We start from the raw sequence: 25,253 nt of genomic DNA, 5'->3' as shown, positions 1-25,253 counted from the left end.
CTTTGCCTTACTCTAAGGCTGATGTCTTGTAGGGATGGGGCTTTTTTTTTATAAATGATAACCCCTGTCCTCAACTCTTTACTGGCCAGACCATTGTAGGTTACTGGTAAGTCTTAATGTTTTGTCTTGATATTTTCTCTCCTCCTACCCTGTCTTCTTCTTTTACACCTTTATTGCGGTGATGAATTTCTACCAGAGGAAAAACAAGAAATCCAGAAAAGGTAGAGTACTTCTGCAATGTCCCATCAGTTTTTCATCTCCAGTTTGACACTTACCAATCCCCGTTTATTTGAATTAAGATTCTGTTTTGCTAGCTGCTTCCTGGATTGTAATTCTGGTCCCCATTTAAGGCCAGAATCACCAAATACCTGGGGGTGGGGGTATCACGTTCACCTTGAGAGCAAGGGAGAGACTTTTTCCAGAAAAAAGGAAATCCAGACAACCAGCACTGCAGAGAACAGAGCTTGAGCCCTTAAGCAGCCTGCCAAGAGAAGCAGAGGGACCAAATGAAAAGCCTTACTGCAGTTTATCATTTGAAATGCTTTGAGGAAGAGGGAGGTAGGGAAAATTATCATTTTGTTCATGCCAAAAAAAAAAAAAAAAAAAATCCTATCTTTTATCTGGGAATGAATATAGTTAAGATATTGGTTTTCCCTCCTGAATCTAGCAGTATTAATAGATGGTTGTAGAGACCCAGTTTCTTATGCATAAATGAAAAAAGATAATGACTTTCCAGAGTTTAAATGAAAAAATCAGTAGTGACTCTTCTCTATTTCTACATTCTCCTGTACTCATAAGGCATGTAGTATAAAGACAGTGCCCTCTCCTGGCTAACATACATAAATTCAACATTTTTTAAAATTCAGTACTTTAACCCTGGAATTTACATTTTAACACATCTGAAGATGAAAATTTTACAAAATATCTAATTTGCTTCCATCTAAATTTTTAGATTCCATCCTGTACACAGTAATAAATAGGCGAAAGATTGGAAAATGACTTCTTTGGAAGTGAACAACTCATGATTTTTATCTTAGCTACTCTAAAACCAAGAAATAGGTGCGCCAGTGATTATCTAAGGGTTGTCATTTCCAGCTTTCCTTTGTGCACCTGAAGGATAGTATGGTGTTCCTCCACTGTAAGTAATAGGTAATCTTGACCACTTCTGAAGCAGGAGGAACAAGATTAGTCAGGGAAGCCTTAGACCTAGAAGACTTTATGCTATGCCATATTTTCAAATAATTAGATGTGCTCTGGAAGGTTTAGATGTAAAGCTGTCTTGGAGAGCACTAAGATGTAGGAGAGTCATAATACTCCTGCCTGTTTACTAGAGATATTAGAAATAAATGTACCTTTGGAGTTTGGGCCTTTAGCTGTTTCCCTTCCAGAAAGAGAGTCAGTAGTAAATGACTTTTGCTTAGAGGAAACTTGATGGATTGCCTCATTAATAAATCCTGTGGACAAACTTAGCTTCATTCCATATATAAAGAATTGTGAATCCTGGTGAATGGTCTCTTCATTGTTATTCTGGATCACCAAGTCAGTGAGACATCTCAAATGAGAGCTAAACATGCCTGCTCAGGAACTCACTTGCCCTCAAACTGGAGGTGAACATGGGTGGAATCTAGGATTTTGGAAGCAAACAATGTCTTTAGCTAAGAATATTTTTCAAGTCAGTGGCATCTGTCTCAGACATACTTGAACCTTTGGCACAATACTGGTGTTTTTTATGCTACCTTGTAAGGGCCCACTTTGTTTTTGTGAGTCTAGGCCCAACATCGTCTTTGCAGTGCGAAGATACTCATTTCCAAATATTAAGCTAATAAAAATACCTAGAAATAAATAATTGCTTCCTGCCTGTAAATACCAGACAGGCACTCTTTTTTGGTCAGACAGGGCACTCCTCTTGGATTAAGTTGGCTTAGTTTCCCTTTCTTGCCTTTCTTGTCCCCCCTTAAAGCTTATGTGATAAACTGCAGTAAGCCTTCATCCTCCTATGCTTTTTCCCGTCTTCATTGATCTTTCTGCCTTTCCTGGAAGGTTGCTCAGATGACTCAGGCACTGTTCTCTGCAGTTTGTTATCTGGGTTTATTTTTCTGATGGAGCCTTTCTTTTCACTTGCTCTCCAGGTGAGCCTGGCATTTGCTAGGAACCAGAATGGAAACGGCAAAGTGGCCAGCAACAGAGTCCTGATCCAAATGGAGAAAGGGAACCAGGCGTACCTCAACCTGGAGTGGGAAACTTGATAGGAGGTCAGAAGTACTTCAGCTTTGGATTCTCATTTTCCTTATTTAAGGAACTGAGCACCAGAAGGTAGAGACTGAGAAAGGAGAGAGAAAGCATCAAATCTTCAGTGTGCAGATTTCAGTTTTAGCCTTACTTAGCAAGTTCTGGACAGTGAAAAATAACAGAGGAATAATAATTTGTAAGCAATAATAGCTACATGATTAGGTTGTTTCATTGTATGGTGCCATTCTTGGAATATTAAGGTGTTTTTAGAAGTGAAAATTGTGGTTCTTTTGACCACCATGTGCTACTTCAGGTAATACCATTTCTTAGATTTTTTTCCCCTCCTTTCAAGTTACTTTTAGATTTTTTTCTTGAGCTATATGATTCTTAAGTTAATTTCTTGACTCGTTTTATTATAACTTTTATGTATTTTGTCATTAATTCTGAGCTTTTCCATTTCACAGTTCTCTTTCAGTCTAAATTCTAATTGAATACCCAATGCTGAAACATTTTTTAAAAACAACAACAATTCTAAAAACTCAGTGAAACATAGTTTAGCCAGGCGTGGTGGCGCACGCTTGCAATCCCCACGCGTGGGAGGCGAAGATAGGAGGATCACGCAGGTTCGAAGCCAGCCGTACTGGCTTAAGAGACCCTGTTTCCAAATAAAAAAATATTAAAAAAAAATAGGTCTGGGAGTGTAGCCCGGAGGTAGAAGGGCTCCCAGGAACCCCAGTACCACCAAAACAAAACAAAACCATAGTTTAAAATACACACTTTGAGCCAGGCGTGATGGAGCACACTTGTAATCCCAGCGCTTGGGAGGCTGAGCCAGGATGATGGCACAAGTTCGAAGCCAGCCTCAGCTACTTAGTGAGGGTCTTAGCAACATAGTAGGACCCTGTTTCCAAATAAAGTATAAAGATAGGTCTGGGAGTGTAGTCTGGAGGTAGAAAAGCCCCTGGGTTCCATCCTCACCACAAAAAATAACATAAAATATACACTTTAATGAAAGGGAAGTTTAGTTCAAAGAATAGCCAGTTTTAAAGAATCTCTTAACGCCATGTGTGGTGGCGCACGCTTGTAATCCTCACGCTTGGGAAGCGGAGACAGGAGGATCGGGCAGGTTCAAAGCCAGCCTCCCTGACTTAACAGATCCTGTTTCCAAATAAAAATATATAAAATAGGTCTGAGAATGTAGCCTGGAGGTAGGAGGGTTTCCAGGAACCCTAGTACCACAAAAAATAAATAAGTTAATAAACAAACAAACAAATGAAGAATCTCTTTAAAAGTACATGTAATGCTGGATATGGTGGCACATTCCTATAATCCCAGTACTAGGGAGGCTGAAACTGGAGGATTGCAGGTTCGGGGGCAGTGTTAGCAACATAATAAGGCCCTCTGCAACTTAGCATGACCCTGCTTCAGAAAAAATAAAATAGAGAGCTGTGCATGAGTGGCTTACACTTGTAATCCCAGCATTTGGGAGGCTGAGTCAGGAGGATAATGGTCTGCAGACAGCCTCAGCTACTTAGTGGGGCCCTTTGCAACTCTGTGATATCCTGTTTCAAAATAAAGAATAAAAAGTAGGGCTGGGGGTATAGCTCGGAGGTAGAATGCCCCTGGGTTCAATATCCAGTACCTTACACACACACACAAAGTACATGTAAGCATGTACATGTTAAATACATTTGGTAATTGTTGCTTCTAATAAAAGGATTATACATTTATGAGGGGAATTCTCATTCTTTTTCTCTTACACACACACACACACACACACACACACACACACACACCCCAGTATAAAAAACTGCACATGTAGTTTAATGAGTTTTTATAAGGCGAAACACTAATGTAATTGGCACTATGTGTGTATATGTGTGTGTTATGCCTTATTCATGCATGAATATGGTTATGTCTTCAGTGGTCTTTTGATAATACTTACTCATCTACTTCTGTGCCTTATAATAGCAAACATACTTTTTTATCTTCACTATTAAATCTTTGCTTTCAGAGGCTTCTTCATTATTTACTTCTTAAGCATAACTCTGACTTACTTTTTTTTGCTAAGATATAAATCTTATAAGTCTTTATCACCCATATCACCCATATTTAGGCTATTATTTGCTTATTTTTTCATTTTCCTAATCATTTCTTATTTTTGTTTTGTTTTTCCATATTATTCACTTGAGTAGCTTCTGAAATTCCCTCTCATTTCTTCTGAGACTTTTGGAGCTAAACTTAGATCGCAGTTTGAATGCATTCAAACTTAGAATTACTTACTATTCTAATTAATCGTTTCTCTTTTATTTCTTTAGGCAATCCTTTTTCTTTTTGATTTATATACAGATCTTAGTTATTCTTGCCAGATTGCTTTTTTGCACTGTTTTCATTTCTCTTGACTTGATTATATGAATATTTTTTTTTTTGTTATTTTTTTTTATTTTATTGGTGCACTGTATTCATACATCATAGTGGGATACAAACTTTTGTAGACATACATGCACACATCGCCCAGTCAGCCCCCACCCGATCCCCACCCCATTCTCTCCCCATCCCTCCCTCCCATGCTTGGCTTAGTGGTTGACATCTAGTATTATAGCAATTTATCCAAAATTAAAAATGATAATCTCACATAACAGTTTCATTTGTCTGATACCAAGCTTTTGATGACTTAAAGATAACATTTCAATATTTCTTTTTGCTTTCTTTCTTACCAGAGAATATTTTTTTCTTTTTTTTAGGTGAAACTATCATATATTTATTTTTCAGAAAAAAATCTATCCTGATATGGAATATGGACTCTAGATACCCAAAACAATCTCGAAGCAAAAACAAAGCTAGAAGATGTATATTTTCTGATTTCAAACCATATAAAGCTACAATAATTGAAACAGTGTAGTACTGTTCTAAAGGCAGATATATAGACCATTGGAGTTAAATACAAGCCTAGAGCTAACTTCTTCCCTATATTGTCAAGTTATTTTTGACAAGGTTTCCACGAAGATTTGGTGGTGGAAATAATAATCTTTTAAATAAATATTGTTGAAAAATAATAATTACATGGAAAAGAATAAAATTGGACCCTTACCTAATCCCACATACAAATATAAATCTTAAGACTATAAACTTTTAGGAGAAAATCTGGGTCATAAAACCTCACAACATTGAAATTGGCAGTGATTTCTTGGATATGATTTCAGTGGCACAGGCAACAGAAGAATATACAAACTCCCTAAAAAATAAAAGAAAATATTGTATATCCAAAGACAATGTAAACAGAGTTAAAAGTTACTAATAGAATTGGATAAAATATTTCCAAATGCTATATCTGAAGGTATATTAATATTCCAACTAGAAATCCTAAAAATTAACAACAATAAAGGCAAACAATACCCTTTAGAGATAGGTAAAAGACTAACATAAATAATGAATCTCCACAGATAACCAATCTTAGTTGTCTGTTGGATGGAAACTCTTGTTTCTCTGGTTCTGGTGAGTGTTACCTATTTCTTCTTTGTAGTTAATCTCTTTGAGTATTTTCTCTAGCGCTGGTTTTGAAGACATAAATTCCTTCAGTTTCTGTTTGTCATGGAAGCTTCTTATTTCTCCATCTAATTTGATAGAAAGTTTTGCTGGATAGGAAATTTTTGGCTGGAAGTTGTTTTCTTTCAGAGTTTGGAATATGTTACTCCAAGCCCTTCTGGCTCTCATGACTTGGTTTGGGAAGTCTGGAGTGATTCTAATTGGTTTGCCTCTGAATGTCACTTGGCCCTTTGTTTTTGTTGCCTTTAAGATTCTCTGCTTGGCTTCCTCATTGGTCATTTTGACAATTATATGGCGTGGGGATCCTCTTCTCGGATCCTGTCTAAAGGGAGTTCTATAAGTTTCCTGGATCTGTGTATCAACCTCTTGCTCTATATTTGGAAAATTTTCTGCTATTACTTCCTTGAAGAGATTGTTGATCCCTTTGGTATCACTTTCTTTTCCCTCCTCTATTCCAATTATTCTTAGGTTAGCTCTCTTAAGATGGGCCCATATTTCTTCAATGTCAGATTCCTGCTGTTGGATATCTTTTTCTAGATTAGAAACTATGCATTCATTTTTGGATTGCTCATCTTCTAAGAGCGAGATTCTGTTCTCCATGTGGTCTAATCGGTTGTTTGTGCTTTGAATTGAGGCCTTTACTTCATTAATTGCATCCTTTATCTCTTTTTGGCTCTCTCTGAGTTCTTTTCGAAGCACCTCTATTATTTCTACAGTTATTTTCCTGATTTGATCTTCTAGAAATCTCTGATTTTCTGTTTTATCAGGTTCTGATGTTGTGGGGTTGTGGGCATTAATTGCTCCAGTATTATTCCTCCTTCCCATGATTTCGGAGGTTTGTGCCTTCTCTGGGTTCTTCCCTTGGGTCACTATGGCTTCACTTAAGGTGCTCTGGATCTCGAGTCTGTATTATCTCAGACCCTACTACTCCTTTACTGGGTTGTATCACAGAGTCTCCGACCCAGGGAGTCGATAGAGGCTGCTTTAAACTATGGGGGGTGCCAGGTTGCACGCTCTCCTATGGTGTGATATCTCTGCCACCACCACTCCCTCACTGGGTCAAGTCCCAGGAGGCACAATACTGGGATTTCTCCTCTGTGGCCCGCAATTTGACTCACTGTTCTTGAGTACGTAGATGTAGCTGTACTGGACTCGGTGAATTCACTGCTGCTGCTGCCGCCGGTGGCAATATGGCGCCTCTGCCACGCCCTCGGCCATGAGGCTGGCGTATTTTTTCTTCTCTGGTTTTGATTTCCACTCTGAATCCCTGCAGCGTGTGCTGAGCTCAGCCACTGGGAGCTTTAAATGCTGTCTGCGCCGAAAGATCCCGCCTGGCTGTTCCGCATCGGCTCACCTCCGCTTGCTGTAGCCGTCCGCTGAGTTCACTGCTGCCGCCGGCAGTATGGCGCTGCTGCCGCGTCCTCGGGCGCGTGTGTCTCCTCTGTGGCCCTGAGCTCTGTTCTCAGTCCGCTTTCTCTCTGGAGCCTGGTGGTTTTTTTGTTTTTCTGGTGATGGTGTTTTCTGGCTATGAAAGGCGCTCTTTTTGTGGTAATGGAGATTGGTTGTTAGCGGGACTCTTAAGCCCCGCTTTTCTCGGTCGCCATCTTCCCGGAAGTCCCTGATTATATGAATATGATGACTATTTACTGAACTTTGAGCATGCCTTCTGATAGAACAGTCTAGTTTTTATATTCTCATCATTTTACTCTTGACTTAGGTAATTTCTCTAGTAAGCAAAAGAAACTATATTTTAGGTGAACTCTATTTTTTAACATAAACAATCGGGTTATATCACCGTTTGAAATATTTTATCCTAGATAACCAAAACGAAAAGCAATTGAATTATTTTTATACTGCTGTTATAAATATGTTATAAATATGTAGAGAGGACACTACAGCTAGGCTTTATAGCATACTAGATTTAGGAGATTGTGATTTAGTTCTTCTCTAACTTGTTTTGTAAAATTACCCAAATCATTAATCACATTGTTGGATTTTTTTTCCCCCCTGTTAGTTCATTTGTAAATAGAGAAGCCAGATATCTTACTGCTTTGGGTTGTCATAAGTATTACCTGAAAGTAGTATGTAAATAATGCTTTGAAAATATAAAAGTACTATACAAGTGTAAAATTTTAAATTCAGAGAGATTACAGTTTGAGCATTGCTTTCATTAGTTATTTAACAAAGAACTGAATGTGTGAAGATTGTGTCCAACCCTGCCCAAATAATAAGGGCTTAATCTGTACGTTTTTTTAACTTTTGTTATAGCATTTCAGATATAGCATATAATATCTTTTAACTGTGATGCACCTTGTCTGAGACTACCAAATCACTTTATCATACCCATATTTGTCACTTCTATAGATTTCTTTGAGCATCCCCTCCTTTAAGTATCTTTTGCTATGAATTTGCTATCATTCACATGGCTTTGGACTGTGCTGAGCAGATTGTCTGAAAATGTCTTCGTCTTTGTCTATCCCCAGTGATTAATGATTTAGTTTTCTTAAGACAGTTGCCTTTTAATTTATCCAAAAACGTAGAAAAAGTCATACATGCATATTCCAGTGACATTTTAATGATCTCTCATTCAAAAGGCATACTACAGAATTTTTCCCTAGAAGATAATAGAAGACAGAATGAGGAACGAAGTCAATCTAAAATTTAATTATAAGCCGGATGTGGTGGCGCACGCTTGTAATCCCAGCATTCAGGAGGTTGGACTGGAGGATTGTGGTTTGCGGACAGCCTCAGATACTTAGTGAGGCTCTCTGCAACTCAGTGAGACCTGGTTTCAAAATAAAGAATATAAAATAGGGCAGGGGTTGTAGCTCGGAGGTCGAATGCCCTTGGGTCCCATCCCCAGACCCCCCCACACACACAAAAATTTAATTATGAACTCTTAACCAAATAGAAATGTAAGCTTTGACTCTTGGACTTCTCAATATTAAGCTAAAACATCAGTTTACTGTTAGAGATATATAGAATTAGTGGTAGGCTATATTTTATTTGTTTGGCAATAATTTTCTTCATATCGTCTGTTCACCAACACTAACACTATATTGATCCACTCTTCACTCAGTTTACTTTTACTTTAATTCTCTCTAGTAGAATGCTTCTTAAAAAAAAAAAAAAAAACCCTTATCTTTTTACCTTGTTTGGTGCTTCCTCATTTATTAGAAACTCTTATGCTCTCAAATTGTTGTAGTAATGATAGACATTAATTATATGTCTTTTAACTCCTTTTGACCTCTTGAAAATATATTTGTCTTTTTTACTATAACTATATTTTACACATTTTATACTAACATTGTCCCATTTCACTTTGCTTATTCCATAGGAATTTTTTTTTAATTAGATAAAAATCATAGTACATCTGGGCACTGTACTATGTGTGGTGGTACACACTTGTAATCTCAGTACTTTGGCGGCTGAGACAAGAGAATTGCAGATTCATGGCCAGCCTCAGCTACTTAATGAGGGCACTCCACAACTTAGTGAGCCCCTGTTTCAAAAATAAAGAATAAAAAAAAATAAGGCTGGGTATAACTTGGAGGTAACAATTCCCTGGGTTCAATCCCTAGTACCACAAACTAAATAAATAAACATAGTACAAGGCCAAAAAGAACAAAAAGCTTTCTTAGGAAAATTGTTTTTCTATCCTATTCCTTAGTCATCTATACCCTTCTGTAGAGGCAGTAAGTATATATGGTCTCTTGTTACTCCTTCCAGAGATAATCTGTACAATAAATATTACTAATGCATATATATTTCTTTAACCTTTTTAGGCAATATAGTATGATACCATCCTAATGTGTACCATTTTGCATTGTTATTATTTTATTTAAATCTTGAGAGGTCATTCCATATCAGCATATGAAATATTCCCTCATTTTTTTGTCTCATGTTAATGAAATTTTAAACATTCTGAATATTCCTCTAGGCTGAAATATTACTTCTGGGAATTCTTTTAAAATTAATATGGTATTCAAATGATAGGTGATATGTATATAATCTCAGACTCATCATCATGTTCAGAAAACTTTATCATCATAAACTTTATTGTCATATAAGCAAGTTTTTAAATTCTAATGAGATAATGAAAATTATTTTTATTTTTATAGTTTGAATCGGCATGGGTACTGACAAATATTGCTTCAGGGAATTCTCTTCAGACCCGAATTGTGATTCAAGCAGGAGCAGTGCCCATCTTCATAGAGTTGCTCAGCTCAGAGTTTGAAGATGTCCAGGAACAGGTAAAAATGCAATGGTTAAAGGGAAGAGATGAAAGAGTAAATTTTTCTATTTTATATTCATGACTGACGGGTATGGTAGCACATGCTTGTAATCGCAGTACTTGGGAGGTTGAGACAGGAGGATCTCAGGTCCAAAGCCAGCCTCAGCAGCTTAGTGAGGCTCCTCAGCAACTTAGTGAGACCCTGTTTTCAAATAAAATATAAAAATAGGTCTGGAGGTTAGAAGGCCCCTGGGTTCCACCCCTAGAACCAAATATACATACATACATACATACATACATACATACATACATACATTACTTGGCCATGATAAACCACAGGGAATGTTCTAGAAACCTAAAACAAAATAGATTTTGTGATTACTATAGGTACAGTTCCTTCTAGATACATAAAACAATTTTTCCCTTTCAACTCTGAAATTCTTTAAGCCTTATAGATGTACTTTCTTAGACCATGCAAACAGTTAATGATAAAAGACCTTTTTCTTGTAGGAATCTCTGCTGTTAGTTCTGGACTATTAGGCCCTTGACACATTTTGTAGAAAAAGACATAGAAAACATATTTTTTTTTTATTACTGCCAGTGTATCACATTTGTAAAGATGAATCACTGCTAATGAGTATGATTTTCTTTTAGTTTTATTGAGGTATAAATTGACTTACGAATAAGCTTCATATATTTAAAGTGTACCCTATGATATGTATTTTTACCCACAAAGCCATCATTGCAATTGAAATAATTATTCTCATCACATTAAAAAGTTTAATAAGGTTACCTTCATTTTATTTGATTGCTCTTTAATTCTTTGTTCACATGATTGTTACTCAGCTGAGTAAGCCATGTAAATCTCTACTCTGACATCTTTGAAAGAATTATGCAGGAACTAAACTGTACCACTGTCATTAATAAGTAATTCTTTTACAGGCAGTCTGGGCTCTTGGGAACATTGCTGGAGATAGTACCATGTGCAGGGACTATGTTTTAGACTGCAATATCCTCCCCCCTCTTTTGCAGTAAGTCGGGGTTTTATTTTTTTTTTTTTTTTTTCTGTTTTTCTTTTTTGAGTAACAAAAAAGGAAAGTTTTGTAGGAAGTTACCTAGAAAGCTTTCTCTCTTTGGGAGCCAGTTTGGATTTCCATATATTTTCTTATTAATTTATTCAGATCATTTCAAGCACCCTCTCTTACTCCATGCCAAAATTCTGAGTTAGTTGCATTAGAATTACTGAAGTTTTGTTATTTGGGAGAAAAACTATTGAAGAATATATTTATTTATCAGTAGCAATAGTTTGCTATTTTTCTTATGTCATCAAAGTACTAATGTTTGTTGTATAATTTACTGTTGTATTATCATGCTTGTAGGTTATTTTCAAAGCAAAACCGCCTGACCATGACCCGGAATGCAGTATGGGCTTTGTCTAATCTCTGTAGAGGAAAAAGTCCACCTCCAGAATTTGCAAAGGTAAAAGCAACACTTAATGGAAATTGGCAGAAAAAAATTCAGTTAAAAGAAAGTAACAAAGCCAGGCATGGTGCAAACCTGTAATCCACTACTTGTGAGGCTCAGACCAGGAGGATTGCAGCCTTGAGGCTGGCCTTAGCAATTTAGTGAGACTCTCGGAAACTTAAACCCTGTTTCAAAGTAAAATAGGACCAGAGGTGTAGCTTGCAGGTAGAATGTCCTTGGGTTGAATACCTAGTACTATAAAGAAAGAAAAAAGATTCTTTTTGATAAATTTAGCATCTTAGAGTTTCATTAGTTTTCAAAGAAATAGAGCTTTTTATGGGAGCTTTTGTTTTAATTTAGGATCAGTTTTCACTGCCTATAAAAACTCCAAATTCATCTTAAAACTTTAGCATTTTCTGTTTGTAACCAAGTATCTAAAATACAGAGTTTCCCAGCTGTGGCATTTGTGAAAGTTCTGTTATCTCTTTGTCCACAAAGAGTGTGTTTTGACAAAGATATCACTCCAAAGATTGGTATATATAAAATGGTGCTTCCTGAAATGTTTTTTCTTCAAATTCCATCTATATCAATTGCAACATCATTGACAGCATTCCCAAAGATGTAAAATGCCACCTGGCCCCTGGCTAGTCTCTCTCTAGAAGTGACCAAGGGTATGCCTGGCAGCCTTTTTGAGAATCTTACCTCACTTTTAGTTTCTGTTCTGTTGAATCTCGTATAACCATATCATCTTTCTTTTATAGGTTTCTCCTTGTCTGAATGTGCTTTCCTGGTTGCTCTTTGTCAGTGATACTGATGTGCTAGCTGATGCCTGCTGGGCCCTCTCATACCTTTCAGATGGACCCAATGATAAAATTCAAGCAGTCATTGATGCAGGTGTATGTAGGAGACTTGTGGAGCTGCTGATGTAAGTAAGATGTATTTTTTAAGAAAGTATATCTGCTTTCTTCCCCTTATATTAGTATCCTAATTGCTAATACTTAAATACTAGTTGATTGTACATTTTATTGATTAACTGTGCTTTGGGCTACTATATATATATGTGTGTGTGTGTGTGTGTATATATTATATATTTATATTTATACGTATACATATATACTATGTAAACAATTTTTTGTGTTTTACTCTAATTAGAACACAGAGTAAATTGTACCGTTGTGCTACAGTCAACCCCAGTCCCTTTTAAAATTTTTGTTTGAAATGGGGTCTTGTTAGGCTGTTGAAGCTGGTCTTGAACCTGTGATACTCCTTTCTCAGTTTCTCAAGTACAGGGATTACAGATGTGTGCCATTACGTCTGGCTTTTTAAATTTATATTAATGTTAAATTTTTTCATGTTGTTCTGAGTCTTTTGAAGAAATTATTCTTCTGCTGCTATTAGTCCTTTAGGAGAAACATGTAGGAAAGTCTTAAATAATTCTAGCCCACACTGACTGACCTACGACAAACCACTGGACGTAAAAAGGTATACTGCCAGTAAAAATAGTCATTCCTTATCTGTCTTCCCTATTTAGAGTTTAATATAGACTGGAATCAGACACTGAATCTTATTTTACTGTTTGTAATGCTTTTGATGATGGAATGGAAGATTTACATATGACATAAGTAATGTTGGACTATATTAATCAAAATTTAGATAATGCAAGGCATGGTGATGCTTTTTTTTTTTTTTTTTTTTTTTTTTTGGTGATACTGGGGATGGAATCCTTCTACCTCCAGGCTCCTGACTCCACTCCCAGATATACTTTATATTTTATTTGGAAACAGGGTCTCTTAAGCCAGTGAGGCTGGCTTTGAACCTGCACGATCCTCCTGTCTCCGCCTCCCAAGCATGGGGATTTAAGTGTGTGCCACCACGCCCGGCTTGGTGGTGCACTTTTTTAATCCCAGCATTCAGGAGGCTGAGACAGGAGGATGGCAGTTCCCGGACACCCTCAGCTACTTAGGGCCTTTGCAACTCAGTGAGACTCTGTTTCAAAATAAAGAATAAAAAATTGCGCTGGGGGTGGAGCTCAGAGGTAGTATGCCCCTGGATTCCATCTCTAGCACTGAAAAAAAAAATTTAGATAATGCTATAGAAGAAAAAATAAAATAAGACAATGAAGAAATAGTACAGTTGCAATGAAGCAATATAAAGTTTAATTGTAGTACAGAGTAGATAAAAAGAGACATAGTTCCATACATGACATATTGAGTGGATTAGGTAAATATAATGTACTTAGACTAAATATAAAGGAACTGGAACAGTTAAGAATAGTGATCATTCTCATTAAAGGGGAGAACCTTTAAGAAAAGATGGATGAGTATTGATTTCTTTACCCTGAAATCAGGACATTTTATCTGTCTTCAAATACATTATAAGGGCTCTATGGAGTGGGTGTTTTGTTTTATACTAGGGATTGAGCCCAGAGTCATTCTGCCTTTGAGCTATCCCCTAGACATTTTTATTTTGAAGCAGGGTCTCGCTAAGTTGCTGAGGATGATCTTGAACCTGTCATTCTTTCATCTCAGCCTCCCATGCATTGGGATTACAGGCATGGACCACCATGCCAGGCTGGAGGGGTTTTTGACCACTAAGACAAGTGTTGTACTTGATCTCCATTATCTCAGCAACCATAGAAGACCAGAGGAAAACTTGTAATTCAGGTGATAAAACACCTGGAAAAGATTACTAGAAAAGACTTAAAGGTTTTGTTTTGTTTTTTTAAATAATAAGAGGGAAAGACAGTTATTTTAAAGGACACCAAACATTCTTTCATCCTGGTACAGTTCCCTTAATAGGTACCTTTCTGCTCTAAAATCTTATCACATATTATTTCTGTTGGATTTCAGCCCTAAAGAGAATATAGATAGAATTGTTGTCTATAACATTTCTTTTTATGGTTGCAGGCATAATGATTATAAAGTAGTTTCTCCTGCTTTGCGGGCTGTGGGAAACATTGTCACAGGGGATGATATTCAAACACAGGTATGAAGTAGTAACTTTTTTTTTAATAGCATATTGAATTCTATGAGCATGTTTCCAGTATAGTAATTAACTTCCTATTATTGGTGAGAACTGATGCTTTGTTTCACCAGTGTCTGTGTCTTTCTCTCCTCAAAGAGCAAGGTCTGTGTCTTGATTTTTTGCTATTTAAATAATACAACTCTTCTGTTCATTCATACTTGAAGTTTTGCAGTCACATTCAGTGTCCTCTCACTTTGTATAGCAAATCAGCAAATCTTTCTGATTCTTATCATTGCTAGGTCCACAAATAATTTTACCTTATTTTGGTCTCACACACGAAGATTTTTTGCTTTACCTGATTTGTCTATTCTCCCAAGCAATTACTTTTCTCAGTTTATTTCCCCTAACAAAAACTTAATCTTTCCTAAAATAACCTTGTTTACATCATCTATTTTTTTGTAGAAACAGTGAGCCTCTTTAATGTCTTTAAGTAAAGAACTAGACTCTTAAGTTTCTACCTTGATGTTAGTCTCATTTTTCTTTCTAGCCAATTGGTTTTGGGGGTATGGACTCCTTCCTCAGTAGCCTTATTACCAGTCTCTTCTTTGGTGCTTATAGTACTTTGTAGTGGTTTGTTTGCACTTTTACATTTCCAGCGTTTATGTTCAGTGTCCTTTCCTTTCTTTGCTTAAGAAATACTGTCTGGCTGGGCGTGGTGGCACACACTTGTAATACCCGCGCTTGGGAGGCAGAGACAGGAGGATCACACAAGTTCAAAGCCAGCCTTGCTGGCTTAAGAGACCCTGTTTCCAAATAAAAATATAGGTCTGGGAGTGTAGCCTGGAGGTAGAAACGTTTCCAGGAACCTCAGTACCACCAAAAAAAAAAAAAAAGAAAGAAAGAAAAGAAAAGAAAGAAAGAAAGACTGTCTGCATTCCAAGATCCACTCTGTAAAGTTTATTTCTGGACTACTGTTCACATATTCAATTTCATTTATAGCATGTTTATTTCCAGACCACTTGGGCATTGTTAAAATTGCTATTTGACAAGCTGGGAGTGGTGGCGATGCTTGTAATCCCAGTACTTGGGAGGCTGAGACAGAAGGATCATACTGTAGTTTGTCACCCATAATTTCACTATCTGTATTATCAGTGTTAACTGATATTATTATCATTATTAACAGCTTATTATATTTCCTCATTTTTTTCTGTTCACATGTTTCTCACATGCTTATTGTGTGCAGTCTTATGCACTGCTATACAGTTTTATATGTTGCTTGTTTTCTGGTATTCACTTAACATTATAATTTTTATGATTTCCTCTCCATAGATATCCTAGAAGTAGAATTATTTCGGTCAAATTGTGGATTTAATGCTTCTTGGTATTTATGACCAAACTGTGTTTAGAAAGACCTACTTAACTGCAAGTTATATTATGTTTTGGTAACAAATGGCCTCATTTTAATTTGCATTTCTTTCATTACTTGTAAGGTAATTTTCTGTTTAAGCTTTTCTTTTCAATTTACATAATAAAGACAGCAATGCAATTATTCTTATTGTAATTTTCACATTGTGTTGTATACATTTTAATTTTCCTAATATTTTTGACTTTTTTTTTTTTTTTTTTTTTTTTTTTTGGTGGTGGTGGTACTGGGGCTTGAACCCAGGGGCCTTCTACCTCCAAGCTATAGCCCCAGCCTATTTATTCTCTCTCTTTTTTTTTTTTTTTTTTTTTTTTCCGGTACTGGGGATGGTGGAACCCAAGGGCATTCTACTTCCGAGCTACACCCTCAAGCCCGATTTTTTATTTTTTATTTTGATACAGGGTCACACTGACTTGCAAAGGCCCTCACTAGGTAGCTGAGGCTGTCCGTGAACCTCAATCCTGTCTCAGCTTGGATTACAGTGTACGCCACCACGCCCAGCTGAAATAATTTTTATTTGGTGAAATTTTAATTTTTTAAATAATTTTCTTGTATTTATGTTTAGATAGGCTTTCACCCTCCCCTAATCAGCCATTTATTGACATTTTTTCTGTTTTCCCTCTGTGTTCTCTTCTGCTTTTTATTCTCTTGTATTGGTTCTCTTTCAGTGAGTGACAAGGGTTCAGAATTGCTTTAATTTTTTTTAAATTATTTAGCTGCTTCTTGTTGTTCTATTAAAGAAAATAACCAGTCTTTGAAGGAAAGAAAAAATTAACTTTTATTTTGTACTTAATTCTTTATAAATACCGCATCTATTTCTGTGATTCTTGATCCTACCACATACTGCTTTAATATTTCTTTTTTTTATTATTTTTTGTGGTGCTGGGGATTGAACCCAGGGATATTTTACATCTGAGCTACACCACCAGCCCAATTTTTTTACTCTTTATTTTGAAGCAGGTTCTAAGTTGCAGAGGACCTGAGGCTGTCTGTGAACCCGGATCCTCCTGTCTCAGCCTCCCAAAGTACTGGGATTGTAAGCATGTGCCACCACACCCACCCTAGTTTAATATTTCTAACATTTTTAGTTTCTGGTAGAGTAGGTTTCCTTTTTCACATATATTTGTCTTGCCTCCCTTGCCTCTTGCCTTGGTGAGCTATTTGATAGCTGGTGTGTGTGTGTGTGTGTGTGTGTGTGTGTGTGTGTGTGTGTGTGTGTGTGTTGAGCTATTTGATAGCTGGGGGGGGGTACTGGATGGTGGAACCCAGGATCTTTCTACCTCCGGGCTACACCCCAGCTTTATTTTATAATTTATTTGGAAACAGGGTCTCACTAAGTTGCTGAGAGCTTCACTAAGTAGCCGAGGCTGGCTTCAAACCTGTGGAATCCTCCTGTCTCAGCTTCTCAAGTACTGGGATTATAAACACGCACCACCACGCCTGGCTGATAGCTGTTTTTTAATCTTTGTATCCTATAAAGAACTTATGCTTTATTAAATATCTATGGTTTCACTGACTAAAAGGTAGTCTCACTGACTAAAAGGTAGTTTCACTGACTAAAAGGTATCAGAGAATTTAAAAATCTGAGACTTTCTGATAATTTTGTTACTTAATATATTTGCCTATTTTAGAAGCCTTAGCTGAAAGGAAATTAATGAGCAATTCTATTGTAATTACTAATATTAACATTATTGCACTTTTTTGTACAGTTTTAGTAGTTGTACATGAAACCGATTTGATAATCTTAAAGAACAGTTCTTAGCATTAGTAAGTACTTTTATATAAAGATACTTATTTTTAAATTTCAAAAGGAAATGTTATTTGTATTTTTTCTCAGATTCTTTGAGTTGATTTATTTATTTTTTGGAACAATACAATAGGTTTTTTAAAAAATCTTTTTCTTTTAGGTAATTTTGAATTGCTCAGCTCTTCAGAGTTTATTGCATTTGCTGAGTAGCCCAAAGGAATCTATCAAAAAAGAAGCATGTTGGACAATATCTAATATTACAGCTGGAAATAGGGCACAAATCCAGGTAATCTCATGGCACCTCTTTTTTTTATACTTTTATTGATTGGTAAATTTTTTTCAGTCAGTCTTTAAAATATATATTGTATTATTATTGCCTTGAAAACCACTAACTTGTGTGTGCATGTGTCTCTGTCTGTCTATCTGTCACTGGGGATTGAACCCAGAGGCACTTTACCTCTAAGTTAAACCCCAGCTTTATTTTATTTCTTATTTGGAAACAGTATTTAAGTTGCAAGGGGGGGGGGCTTGCTAAATTGTTGAGGCTGGCTTCCTGTCTTTGCCTTCCTAGTACTGTGATGACAAGCGTATATCACCACACCTGACTAAATACCACTAACTTCTAGGTTTTGTTTTTATTTTTTTGTTTTTGGAGGTGCTGGAGATTGAACCCAGAGGCATTCTACCTCCAAGTTATACCCCTATCCCAATTTTATTTCTTATTTGAAAATAGGGTCTCACTAAGTTGCTGAGGCTGGCTTCAAACCTGGGATCCTCCTGTCTCAGCCACCCAAGTACTAGGATAATAAGCATGCACCACCACACTCAGCTTTTTTGAAATGTTGTGACAGGTTTTATGCTAATAGATTGACTTTACTCTTGCTGCATAAAATATTTATTTTCCAGTAGATGAATGTATTCGATTACTTAATTTTTAATGACCCTATGGGGAGTTTATTTTTTTTTAAGTTTTCTTCCCTTCTGCCTATCATGAGGGAGTAGCCTAGTGGAAGACAGTAGTAGGCCAAGGTGTCAGCATGAGCCTGGATTAATGCTGGAACAACAATTTAGAAAAGATAATACAAGCAGAGGTGCACGCTTGTAATCCCAGCATTTGGGAGGCTGAGACTGGAGGATCGCAGTTCGTGGACAGCCTCAGCTAATTAGTTGAGGCCCTCTGCAACTCAGTGAGACCCGGTTTCAAAATAAAAAGAATAATGCCGGGTGTGGTGGCGCACGCTTGTAATCCCCGCGCTTGGGAGGCGGAGACAGGATGATCGCGCAGGTTTGAAGCCGGCCGCGCTGGCGTAAGAGACCCTGTTTCAAAAATATAAAATAGGTCTGGGAGTGTAGCCCGGAGGAAGAAGGGCTTCCAGGAACCCCAGTACCACCAAAAAAATAAATAAATAAATAAAAATAAAAATAAAAAGAATAAAAAATAGGGCAGGGGCTGTAGCTCGGAGGTCAAATGTCCCTGGGTTCCATCTCCAGACCCGCAAAAAAAAAAAAAAGACAATACAGACTTATGGGACTTGAAACTGAGTGGAATCATAAAGATCATCTAAAGTAGCATTCTCATTAACCACAGTGAATATTGTGAATGAATAACCACAATATTGAGCATCACATTGTATCCTATAAATACATAAAAGTAAATTTTTTAAAAATGATGAAACTAGCCAGGCGTCGTGGTGCAATTTGTAATCCCAGAATTTGGGAGGCTGAGACAGGAGGATGGCAGATTTTCAGCCAGCCTCAGCTACTTAGTGAGGTCCTTTGCAACTTAATGAGACCCTGTTTCAAAATAAAGAATAAAAAATAGGGCTGGGGATGTAGCTTGAAGGTAGCATGTCCCTGGGTTCCATCTCAGTACCGCAAAAAAGAAAAGAAAAGAAAAGAAAAGAAAAGAAAAGAAAAGAAAGAAAGAAAGAAAGAAAGAAAGAAAGAAAGAAAGAAAGAAAGAAAGAAAGGCTTATGGAAGCTTATAGAGCATTTTGTTCAAGGACATGTTCAGTAAATGATAGGACCAGGACCAAAATTAGGTGTCTTTCCACTAAACTTTGTTGACTTCCTTTCCTGGTATAATAGAAAGAGTTCTTGTCTAGGAAAGCATGCTTAGTCATCCTTAGAAAGCTGAATTTGGGATTGAGATTCATAGCCATATTAGTTCGTAATGTGCATATGAAATTTCAGCTGTCGATTGCTTGCTACCATCAGGTTCTTAAGCAGAACTCAGTTGTCGATAGATTACATTATACAAACCTATTTTAGGTTCCTGAGCTAACATAGAACATGAGAAAAAGCAATTTTTAGAAGAGTGCTTTAGTGTTAGTATGTAAGTGGGATTGAATGGTCGGGCTATCCAACTAATACAGAAATTTTGGTTATCTCATAGGGAGGTGGTGGCTTGTGATAAAATAATGGTGCTAGTTCTTAAAGAGAGGGAAAGATGCCCTTGGGATGTTATCAACAATGATAAAGCTGGGCATGATGGCACACACTTGTAATCCCTGTGCTTGGGAGGGGGAGACAGGAGGATGGCGCAGGTTCGAAGCCAGCTGCACTGGCTTAAGAGACCATGTTTCCAAATAAAAAGTATAATATAGGTCTGGGAGTGTAGCCTGGAGGCAGAAGGGCTTCCAGGAACCCCAGTACCACCAAAATAATAATAATAATAATAATAATAATAATAATAATAATAATTTAATAATAATTTGTTATTATTATTATTATTCAACAGTGATAAAAATGATTATGTTTAGCTGGGCGTGGTGGCACACACTTGTAATCCCCATTCTTGGGAGGCGGAGATAGGAGGGTCGAGCAGGTTCGAAACCAGCCGCGCTGGCTTAAGAGACTCTGTTTCCAAAATAAAAAATAATATAAAATAGGTCTAGGAGTGTAGTCCAGAGGTAGAAGGGCTTCCAGGAACCCCAGTACCACCAAAAAAAAAAAAAAAAAAAAAAAAGATTAAGTTTAGAATGAATATATAAAAGCCTTTGTGAACTAGAGAGGTTTAGAAGGGGATCTGTATAAAGAACAGATGATGCATTTGAGATGAGTTAGCAGACCTAAAGTAAGCTCCTATCTCTCAGGGTGGAACTACAATGAGAAGTGAGGACTAGAGAGTACAGCAGACATGCGAGAGTGGAGGAGTGAGAGAAACGAGAATAGCCAAGGAACAGAATTTAAACTTGGATTTGTCACTGGGACAAGAACAAGAGGACAATAGAAGAGAAAAGAACTCAGAAAACTTAGAGACTTTAAGATCACAAACTCCAAAGAGGTGGTTATACATGGTCCCAAATATATCCCTGATAATGAAGATTTCACTTCTTCCAATTACTTTTAACAGGGGAGGAGGACTGTCATTAGTGAAGCTAGCTTAAAAGTTGTAATTAGTAGTAGGAATATTTCTGCAAATCATGTGATTTTTTTTTAAATTTTTTATTGGTGCATTAAAAAACTTGTGTGGACATACATGTTTTCCTTTTAATTTTTTATTGGTGCATTAGAAAACTTGTGTGAGCCGGGTGTGGTGGGGCACGTTTGTAAACCCAGCATTTGGGAAGCTGAGACCAGAGGATCGTGGTTCGCAGACAGCCTCAACTATTTAGTGAGACCCTCCGCAACTTAATGAGACCCTGTTTCAAAATAAAGAATAAAAAATAGGGCAGGGGGTATAACTGGGAAGTCAAATGCCTCTGGGTTCCATCTCCAGACCCCCCCCCCCCAAAAAAAAAACCAACTTGTGTGAACATACATGTTTTTTTAAAATTTTATATAATTTCTTTTTTTAAGGTTTTCCATTTAAATATTTCTTTCATTTCAGACTGTAATAGATGCCAACATTTTTCCAGCCCTCATTAGTATATTACAAACTGCTGAGTTCCGGACAAGGAAAGAAGCTGCTTGGGCCATCACAAATGCAACTTCTGGAGGATCAGCTGAACAAATCAAGTAAGTACTTGTCAGGTAGTATCTTCTAAATGAAAGGAAAAAATCATTATTAACACAATAATAATTTTCCTTTCCCAGTATTACTGAGAATAAAGCCACAGATGATCTTATTAAATAAGAATGCTTGATATGCTTAATTCCTGCCCTTTAGAAGATTGTTCTTAGGACAGTCATAATTAGACTCTAATGGACATTTCTAACACCTTCTCATTTCTTTTTGCTAAAATTAATTGCCTACGCTGGGCGTGGTAGCTCACGATTGTAATCCCTGCATTTGAGAGGCTGAGACAGGAGGATCACGCAGGTTCGAAGCCAGCCTCAGCTATTTAGGCTTTCAGCAACTTAGACCCTGTTTCCAAATAAAATATAAAATAGGTCTGGTAGTGTGGCCCAGAGGTAGAAGGCCCCTGGGTTTCACCCCCAGTACCACAAAATAAATAAATAAAATTAATTCCCTAGAAGTAAGACATGGTTACAGTTTGATGCAATAGATACTTTAGGATAGCTTCAACAACCTGCTCTTGAACTACTGGATCAGAAACATCTTGGATAATTTAGGATACTTGTAGAACTTAGAGCACAAAGTTAATAGGTGATTCTTACTATTTCTAGTTTATATGTCTTTTTTTTTTTTTGGTACTGGGAATTGAACCCAGGGGCATTTTACCTCTGAGCTACACTCCCAGACCGATTTTATTTTTTATTTAGAAACAGGGTCAGCTGGGCGTCGTGGCGCACGCTTGTAATCCCAGTGCTTGGGAGGCTGAGACAGGAGGATCATGCAGGTTCAAAGCTAGCCTCAACTACTTAATGAGGCCTTCAGCAACTTAGTGAGACCCTGTTTCCAAATAAAATATAAAATAGGTCTGGGAGTGTAGCCCAGAGGTAGAAGGCCCCTGGGTTTCATCTCCAGTAACAAAAAAAAAAAAAGAAGGAGAAGAAGGAGAAGGAGAAGATGGCGACGGCGGCGACAAAAGGAAAAAAATAAAAAGAAACAGGGTCTTGCTAATAAGTTGATGGGAGGTCTCACTACTTGCTAAGGATGTCCTCGAACCTGCATTCCTCCTGTCTCAGCCTCCCAAGTACTAGGAATACAAGCGTGTACCACCACGCCCAGCTCTAGTTTAGATATCTTAAGGTAAAATTGTACCATAGTTGAAAAAGTATTAGTAAAGAGTAGAATAAAGTACCAAATTCAGTAGAGGAAATTCTAAAGTATTATGGAACGGTAGATTTGTAACAGCTTGAGACTTAAATGGTTTTCTTGGTAACAACTTAAAATCTTTTTTTTTTTTTTTTTTTTTGGTGGTGATACTGGGGTTCCTGGAAACCCTTCTACCTCCGGGCTGCACTCCCAGACCTATTTTTATACTTTTTTATTTGGAAACAGGGTCTCTTAAGCCAGTGCTGCTGGCTTCAAACCTACTCCATCCTCCTGTCTTTGCCTCCCAAGCGCGGGGTGCGCCACCACGCCCGGCTTTTTTTTTTTTTAGACGGGATCTAAGTTGTTGAAGGCCTTGCTAAATTGCTGGGCCTGGCCTTGAATCTGCAATTCTCCTGTTTCAGCCTCCCAGGTACTGGGATTATAGGTATGTGTCACCCCGCCCAGCATCTGTACATTGTTATTAAATTTGCTGAGAAAATTAATAGGTATTGGATTTTGTTACGTGCCTTTTTTGCATTTGTTGATATGCTGTATTACACTGACTTTTTAAAAATACTGAATCAGCCTTACATACCTGGAATAAATCCCATTTAATAACTTTTTCATATTGTAGGATTTTATTGAGTAATATTTTGTTGAGGATTTTTGCATCTGTGGTCTTGATATTGATCTGTAATTTCCTTTATTGTAATGGCTACTTAGTTTTAGTATTGGAGAAAGGCTTATGTCATGAAATGAGTTTTTGCCTCTGCTTCTGATTTCTGGAAGAAATGATAGAATACTAATATTTTGTACTTGAATGCTTGGTAGAAAAATACTAGTACTAGACGCCTTGCATTTGTTTTATTCTCATAGTCTTCTCATAACTTATTTTAGTATAATTCTAATCACATTTAAATGATTTAGCCTCCTGGGTTTGTGCTGGCTTTTAGAACCAAGTCTGTTGTGTTTTAAGACATGTGGCTACCTATAGAAGCAAAGGTAACTAACATTAGTCCATCAAAACTATACTGTTTTGATGAGATGCTTATATTCAAAGTAGAAAGGCATTCCTATTTTTTGCAGTCCAAAAATTTTGACAGCAAAAAAAAAAAAAAAGGAAATTTTTCTGGTGAGTTTTTTATGGTGTTATAGTCTATATGGGTGACTGAGGTGTACCTGGTTTTCTCTGTAGTGAATTTTTTTTTATTTTTAATTTAGGTACCTAGTAGAACTGGGTTGTATCAAGCCGCTCTGTGATCTCCTCACTGTCATGGACTCTAAGATTGTACAAGTTGCCCTAAATGGCCTGGAAAATATCCTGAGGCTGGGAGAACAGGAAGCCAAAAGGAACGGCAATGGCATTAACCCATACTGTGCTTTGATTGAAGAGGCTTATGGTAAAACTGGAGAAGATTATGGCCAAGAATTAGATACAGTCAAGTAAAAACAATACAATATTGTTCACAGTGAAATTGCTGCTTTTTCAAACCGGGTCTTACTTGCATGTGTGTTTAAGATGTTAGTTTAGAGGCTGAGACAGGAGGATCACACAGGTTCGAAGCCAGCCTCAGTTACTTAGTGAGACTCTCAGCAACTTGGTGAGACCCTCTTTCCAAATAAAATATTTAAAAATGGGTCTGGGAGTATAGCCCGGAGGTAGAAAGCCTCTGGGTTCTACCCCCAGTACCACAAAAAAAAAAAAGATGTTAGTTTATAATACTAGTTTTCAGATGTAATCCTAGCAATCTTGTCAATACTATTATAAAATACAAAGTATAAGTATATTGGGCATGGTGGCAAATACCTGTAATCCCAGTACTTTTGAGGCTGAGACAGGAGGATTTCAGGTTTGAGACTAGCCTCAGCAACTTAGTGAGACTCTCAGCAACCTAGCAAGATCTTGTTTCAGAAAATAAATAATAAAAGAGATATAAACAAATAATAAAAGAGCTGGGGGTATAAGCTTAGAGATAGAATGTCACTGATCTCAATCCTCGGTACTTCCCCGGAATAAAATAAAATAAAAGGTATAGAGAATCTTCCTTTACATCAAGCAAGGAAAAATATGGCAAAATAGAGTTTACTTGAGTCAGGCATGGTGGCGCACACTGTAATCCCAGCATTTAGGAGGCTGAGACGGGAGGATAACAGTTCGCAGAAAGCCTCAGCTACTACTTAGTAAGCCCCTTTACAACTCAGTGAGACACCGTTTTAAAATAAAGAATAAAAAATAGTGCTGGAGTGTAGCTCAGAGGTAGAATGCCCCTGGGTTCTGTCCCCAGTACCCCCCCCCCAAAAAAAATTGAGTTTACTGTAATTCCCAATAAAATTTCCTTTATTTTTTATTCTAGGTCTGGATAAAATTGAGTTCTTACAGAGTCATGAAAACCAGGAGATTTACCAGAAGGCCTTTGATCTTATTGAGCATTACTTTGGGACCGAAGATGAGGACAGCAGCATTGCTCCCCAGGTTGACCTTAGCCAGCAGCAGTACATCTTCCAGCAGTGTGAGGCTCCTATGGAAGGTTTCCAGCTTTGA

At 37.2% G+C, this 25,253-nt stretch overlaps 1 protein-coding gene across 1 annotated transcript in view; it reads left to right on the top strand.

Annotated features, from left to right (window-relative positions):
* Window positions 1-25,253, top strand: part of KPNA1 (karyopherin subunit alpha 1) — a gene marked incomplete at both ends in the record, with an annotated part of 40,383 nt that extends 15,130 nt beyond the window's left edge. The window contains 9 exons of the mRNA XM_080696861.1: window positions 9,897-10,028; window positions 10,952-11,040; window positions 11,389-11,488; window positions 12,235-12,398; window positions 14,380-14,458; window positions 17,768-17,893; window positions 21,440-21,567; window positions 23,933-24,111; window positions 25,066-25,253. Coding sequence (XP_080552987.1) covers window positions 9,897-10,028; window positions 10,952-11,040; window positions 11,389-11,488; window positions 12,235-12,398; window positions 14,380-14,458; window positions 17,768-17,893; window positions 21,440-21,567; window positions 23,933-24,111; window positions 25,066-25,253 — 1,185 coding nt within the window. The remainder of the gene's footprint in view (window positions 1-9,896; window positions 10,029-10,951; window positions 11,041-11,388; window positions 11,489-12,234; window positions 12,399-14,379; window positions 14,459-17,767; window positions 17,894-21,439; window positions 21,568-23,932; window positions 24,112-25,065) is intronic.

Source organism: Muscardinus avellanarius (genome assembly GCF_963383645.1).
Source record: "Muscardinus avellanarius genome assembly, chromosome: 5".
NCBI classification, from domain to species: Eukaryota; Metazoa; Chordata; class Mammalia; order Rodentia; family Gliridae; genus Muscardinus; species Muscardinus avellanarius.
Note: the sequence above shows the minus strand (reverse complement) of the source record. Positions and strands in the feature narration are given on the sequence as shown.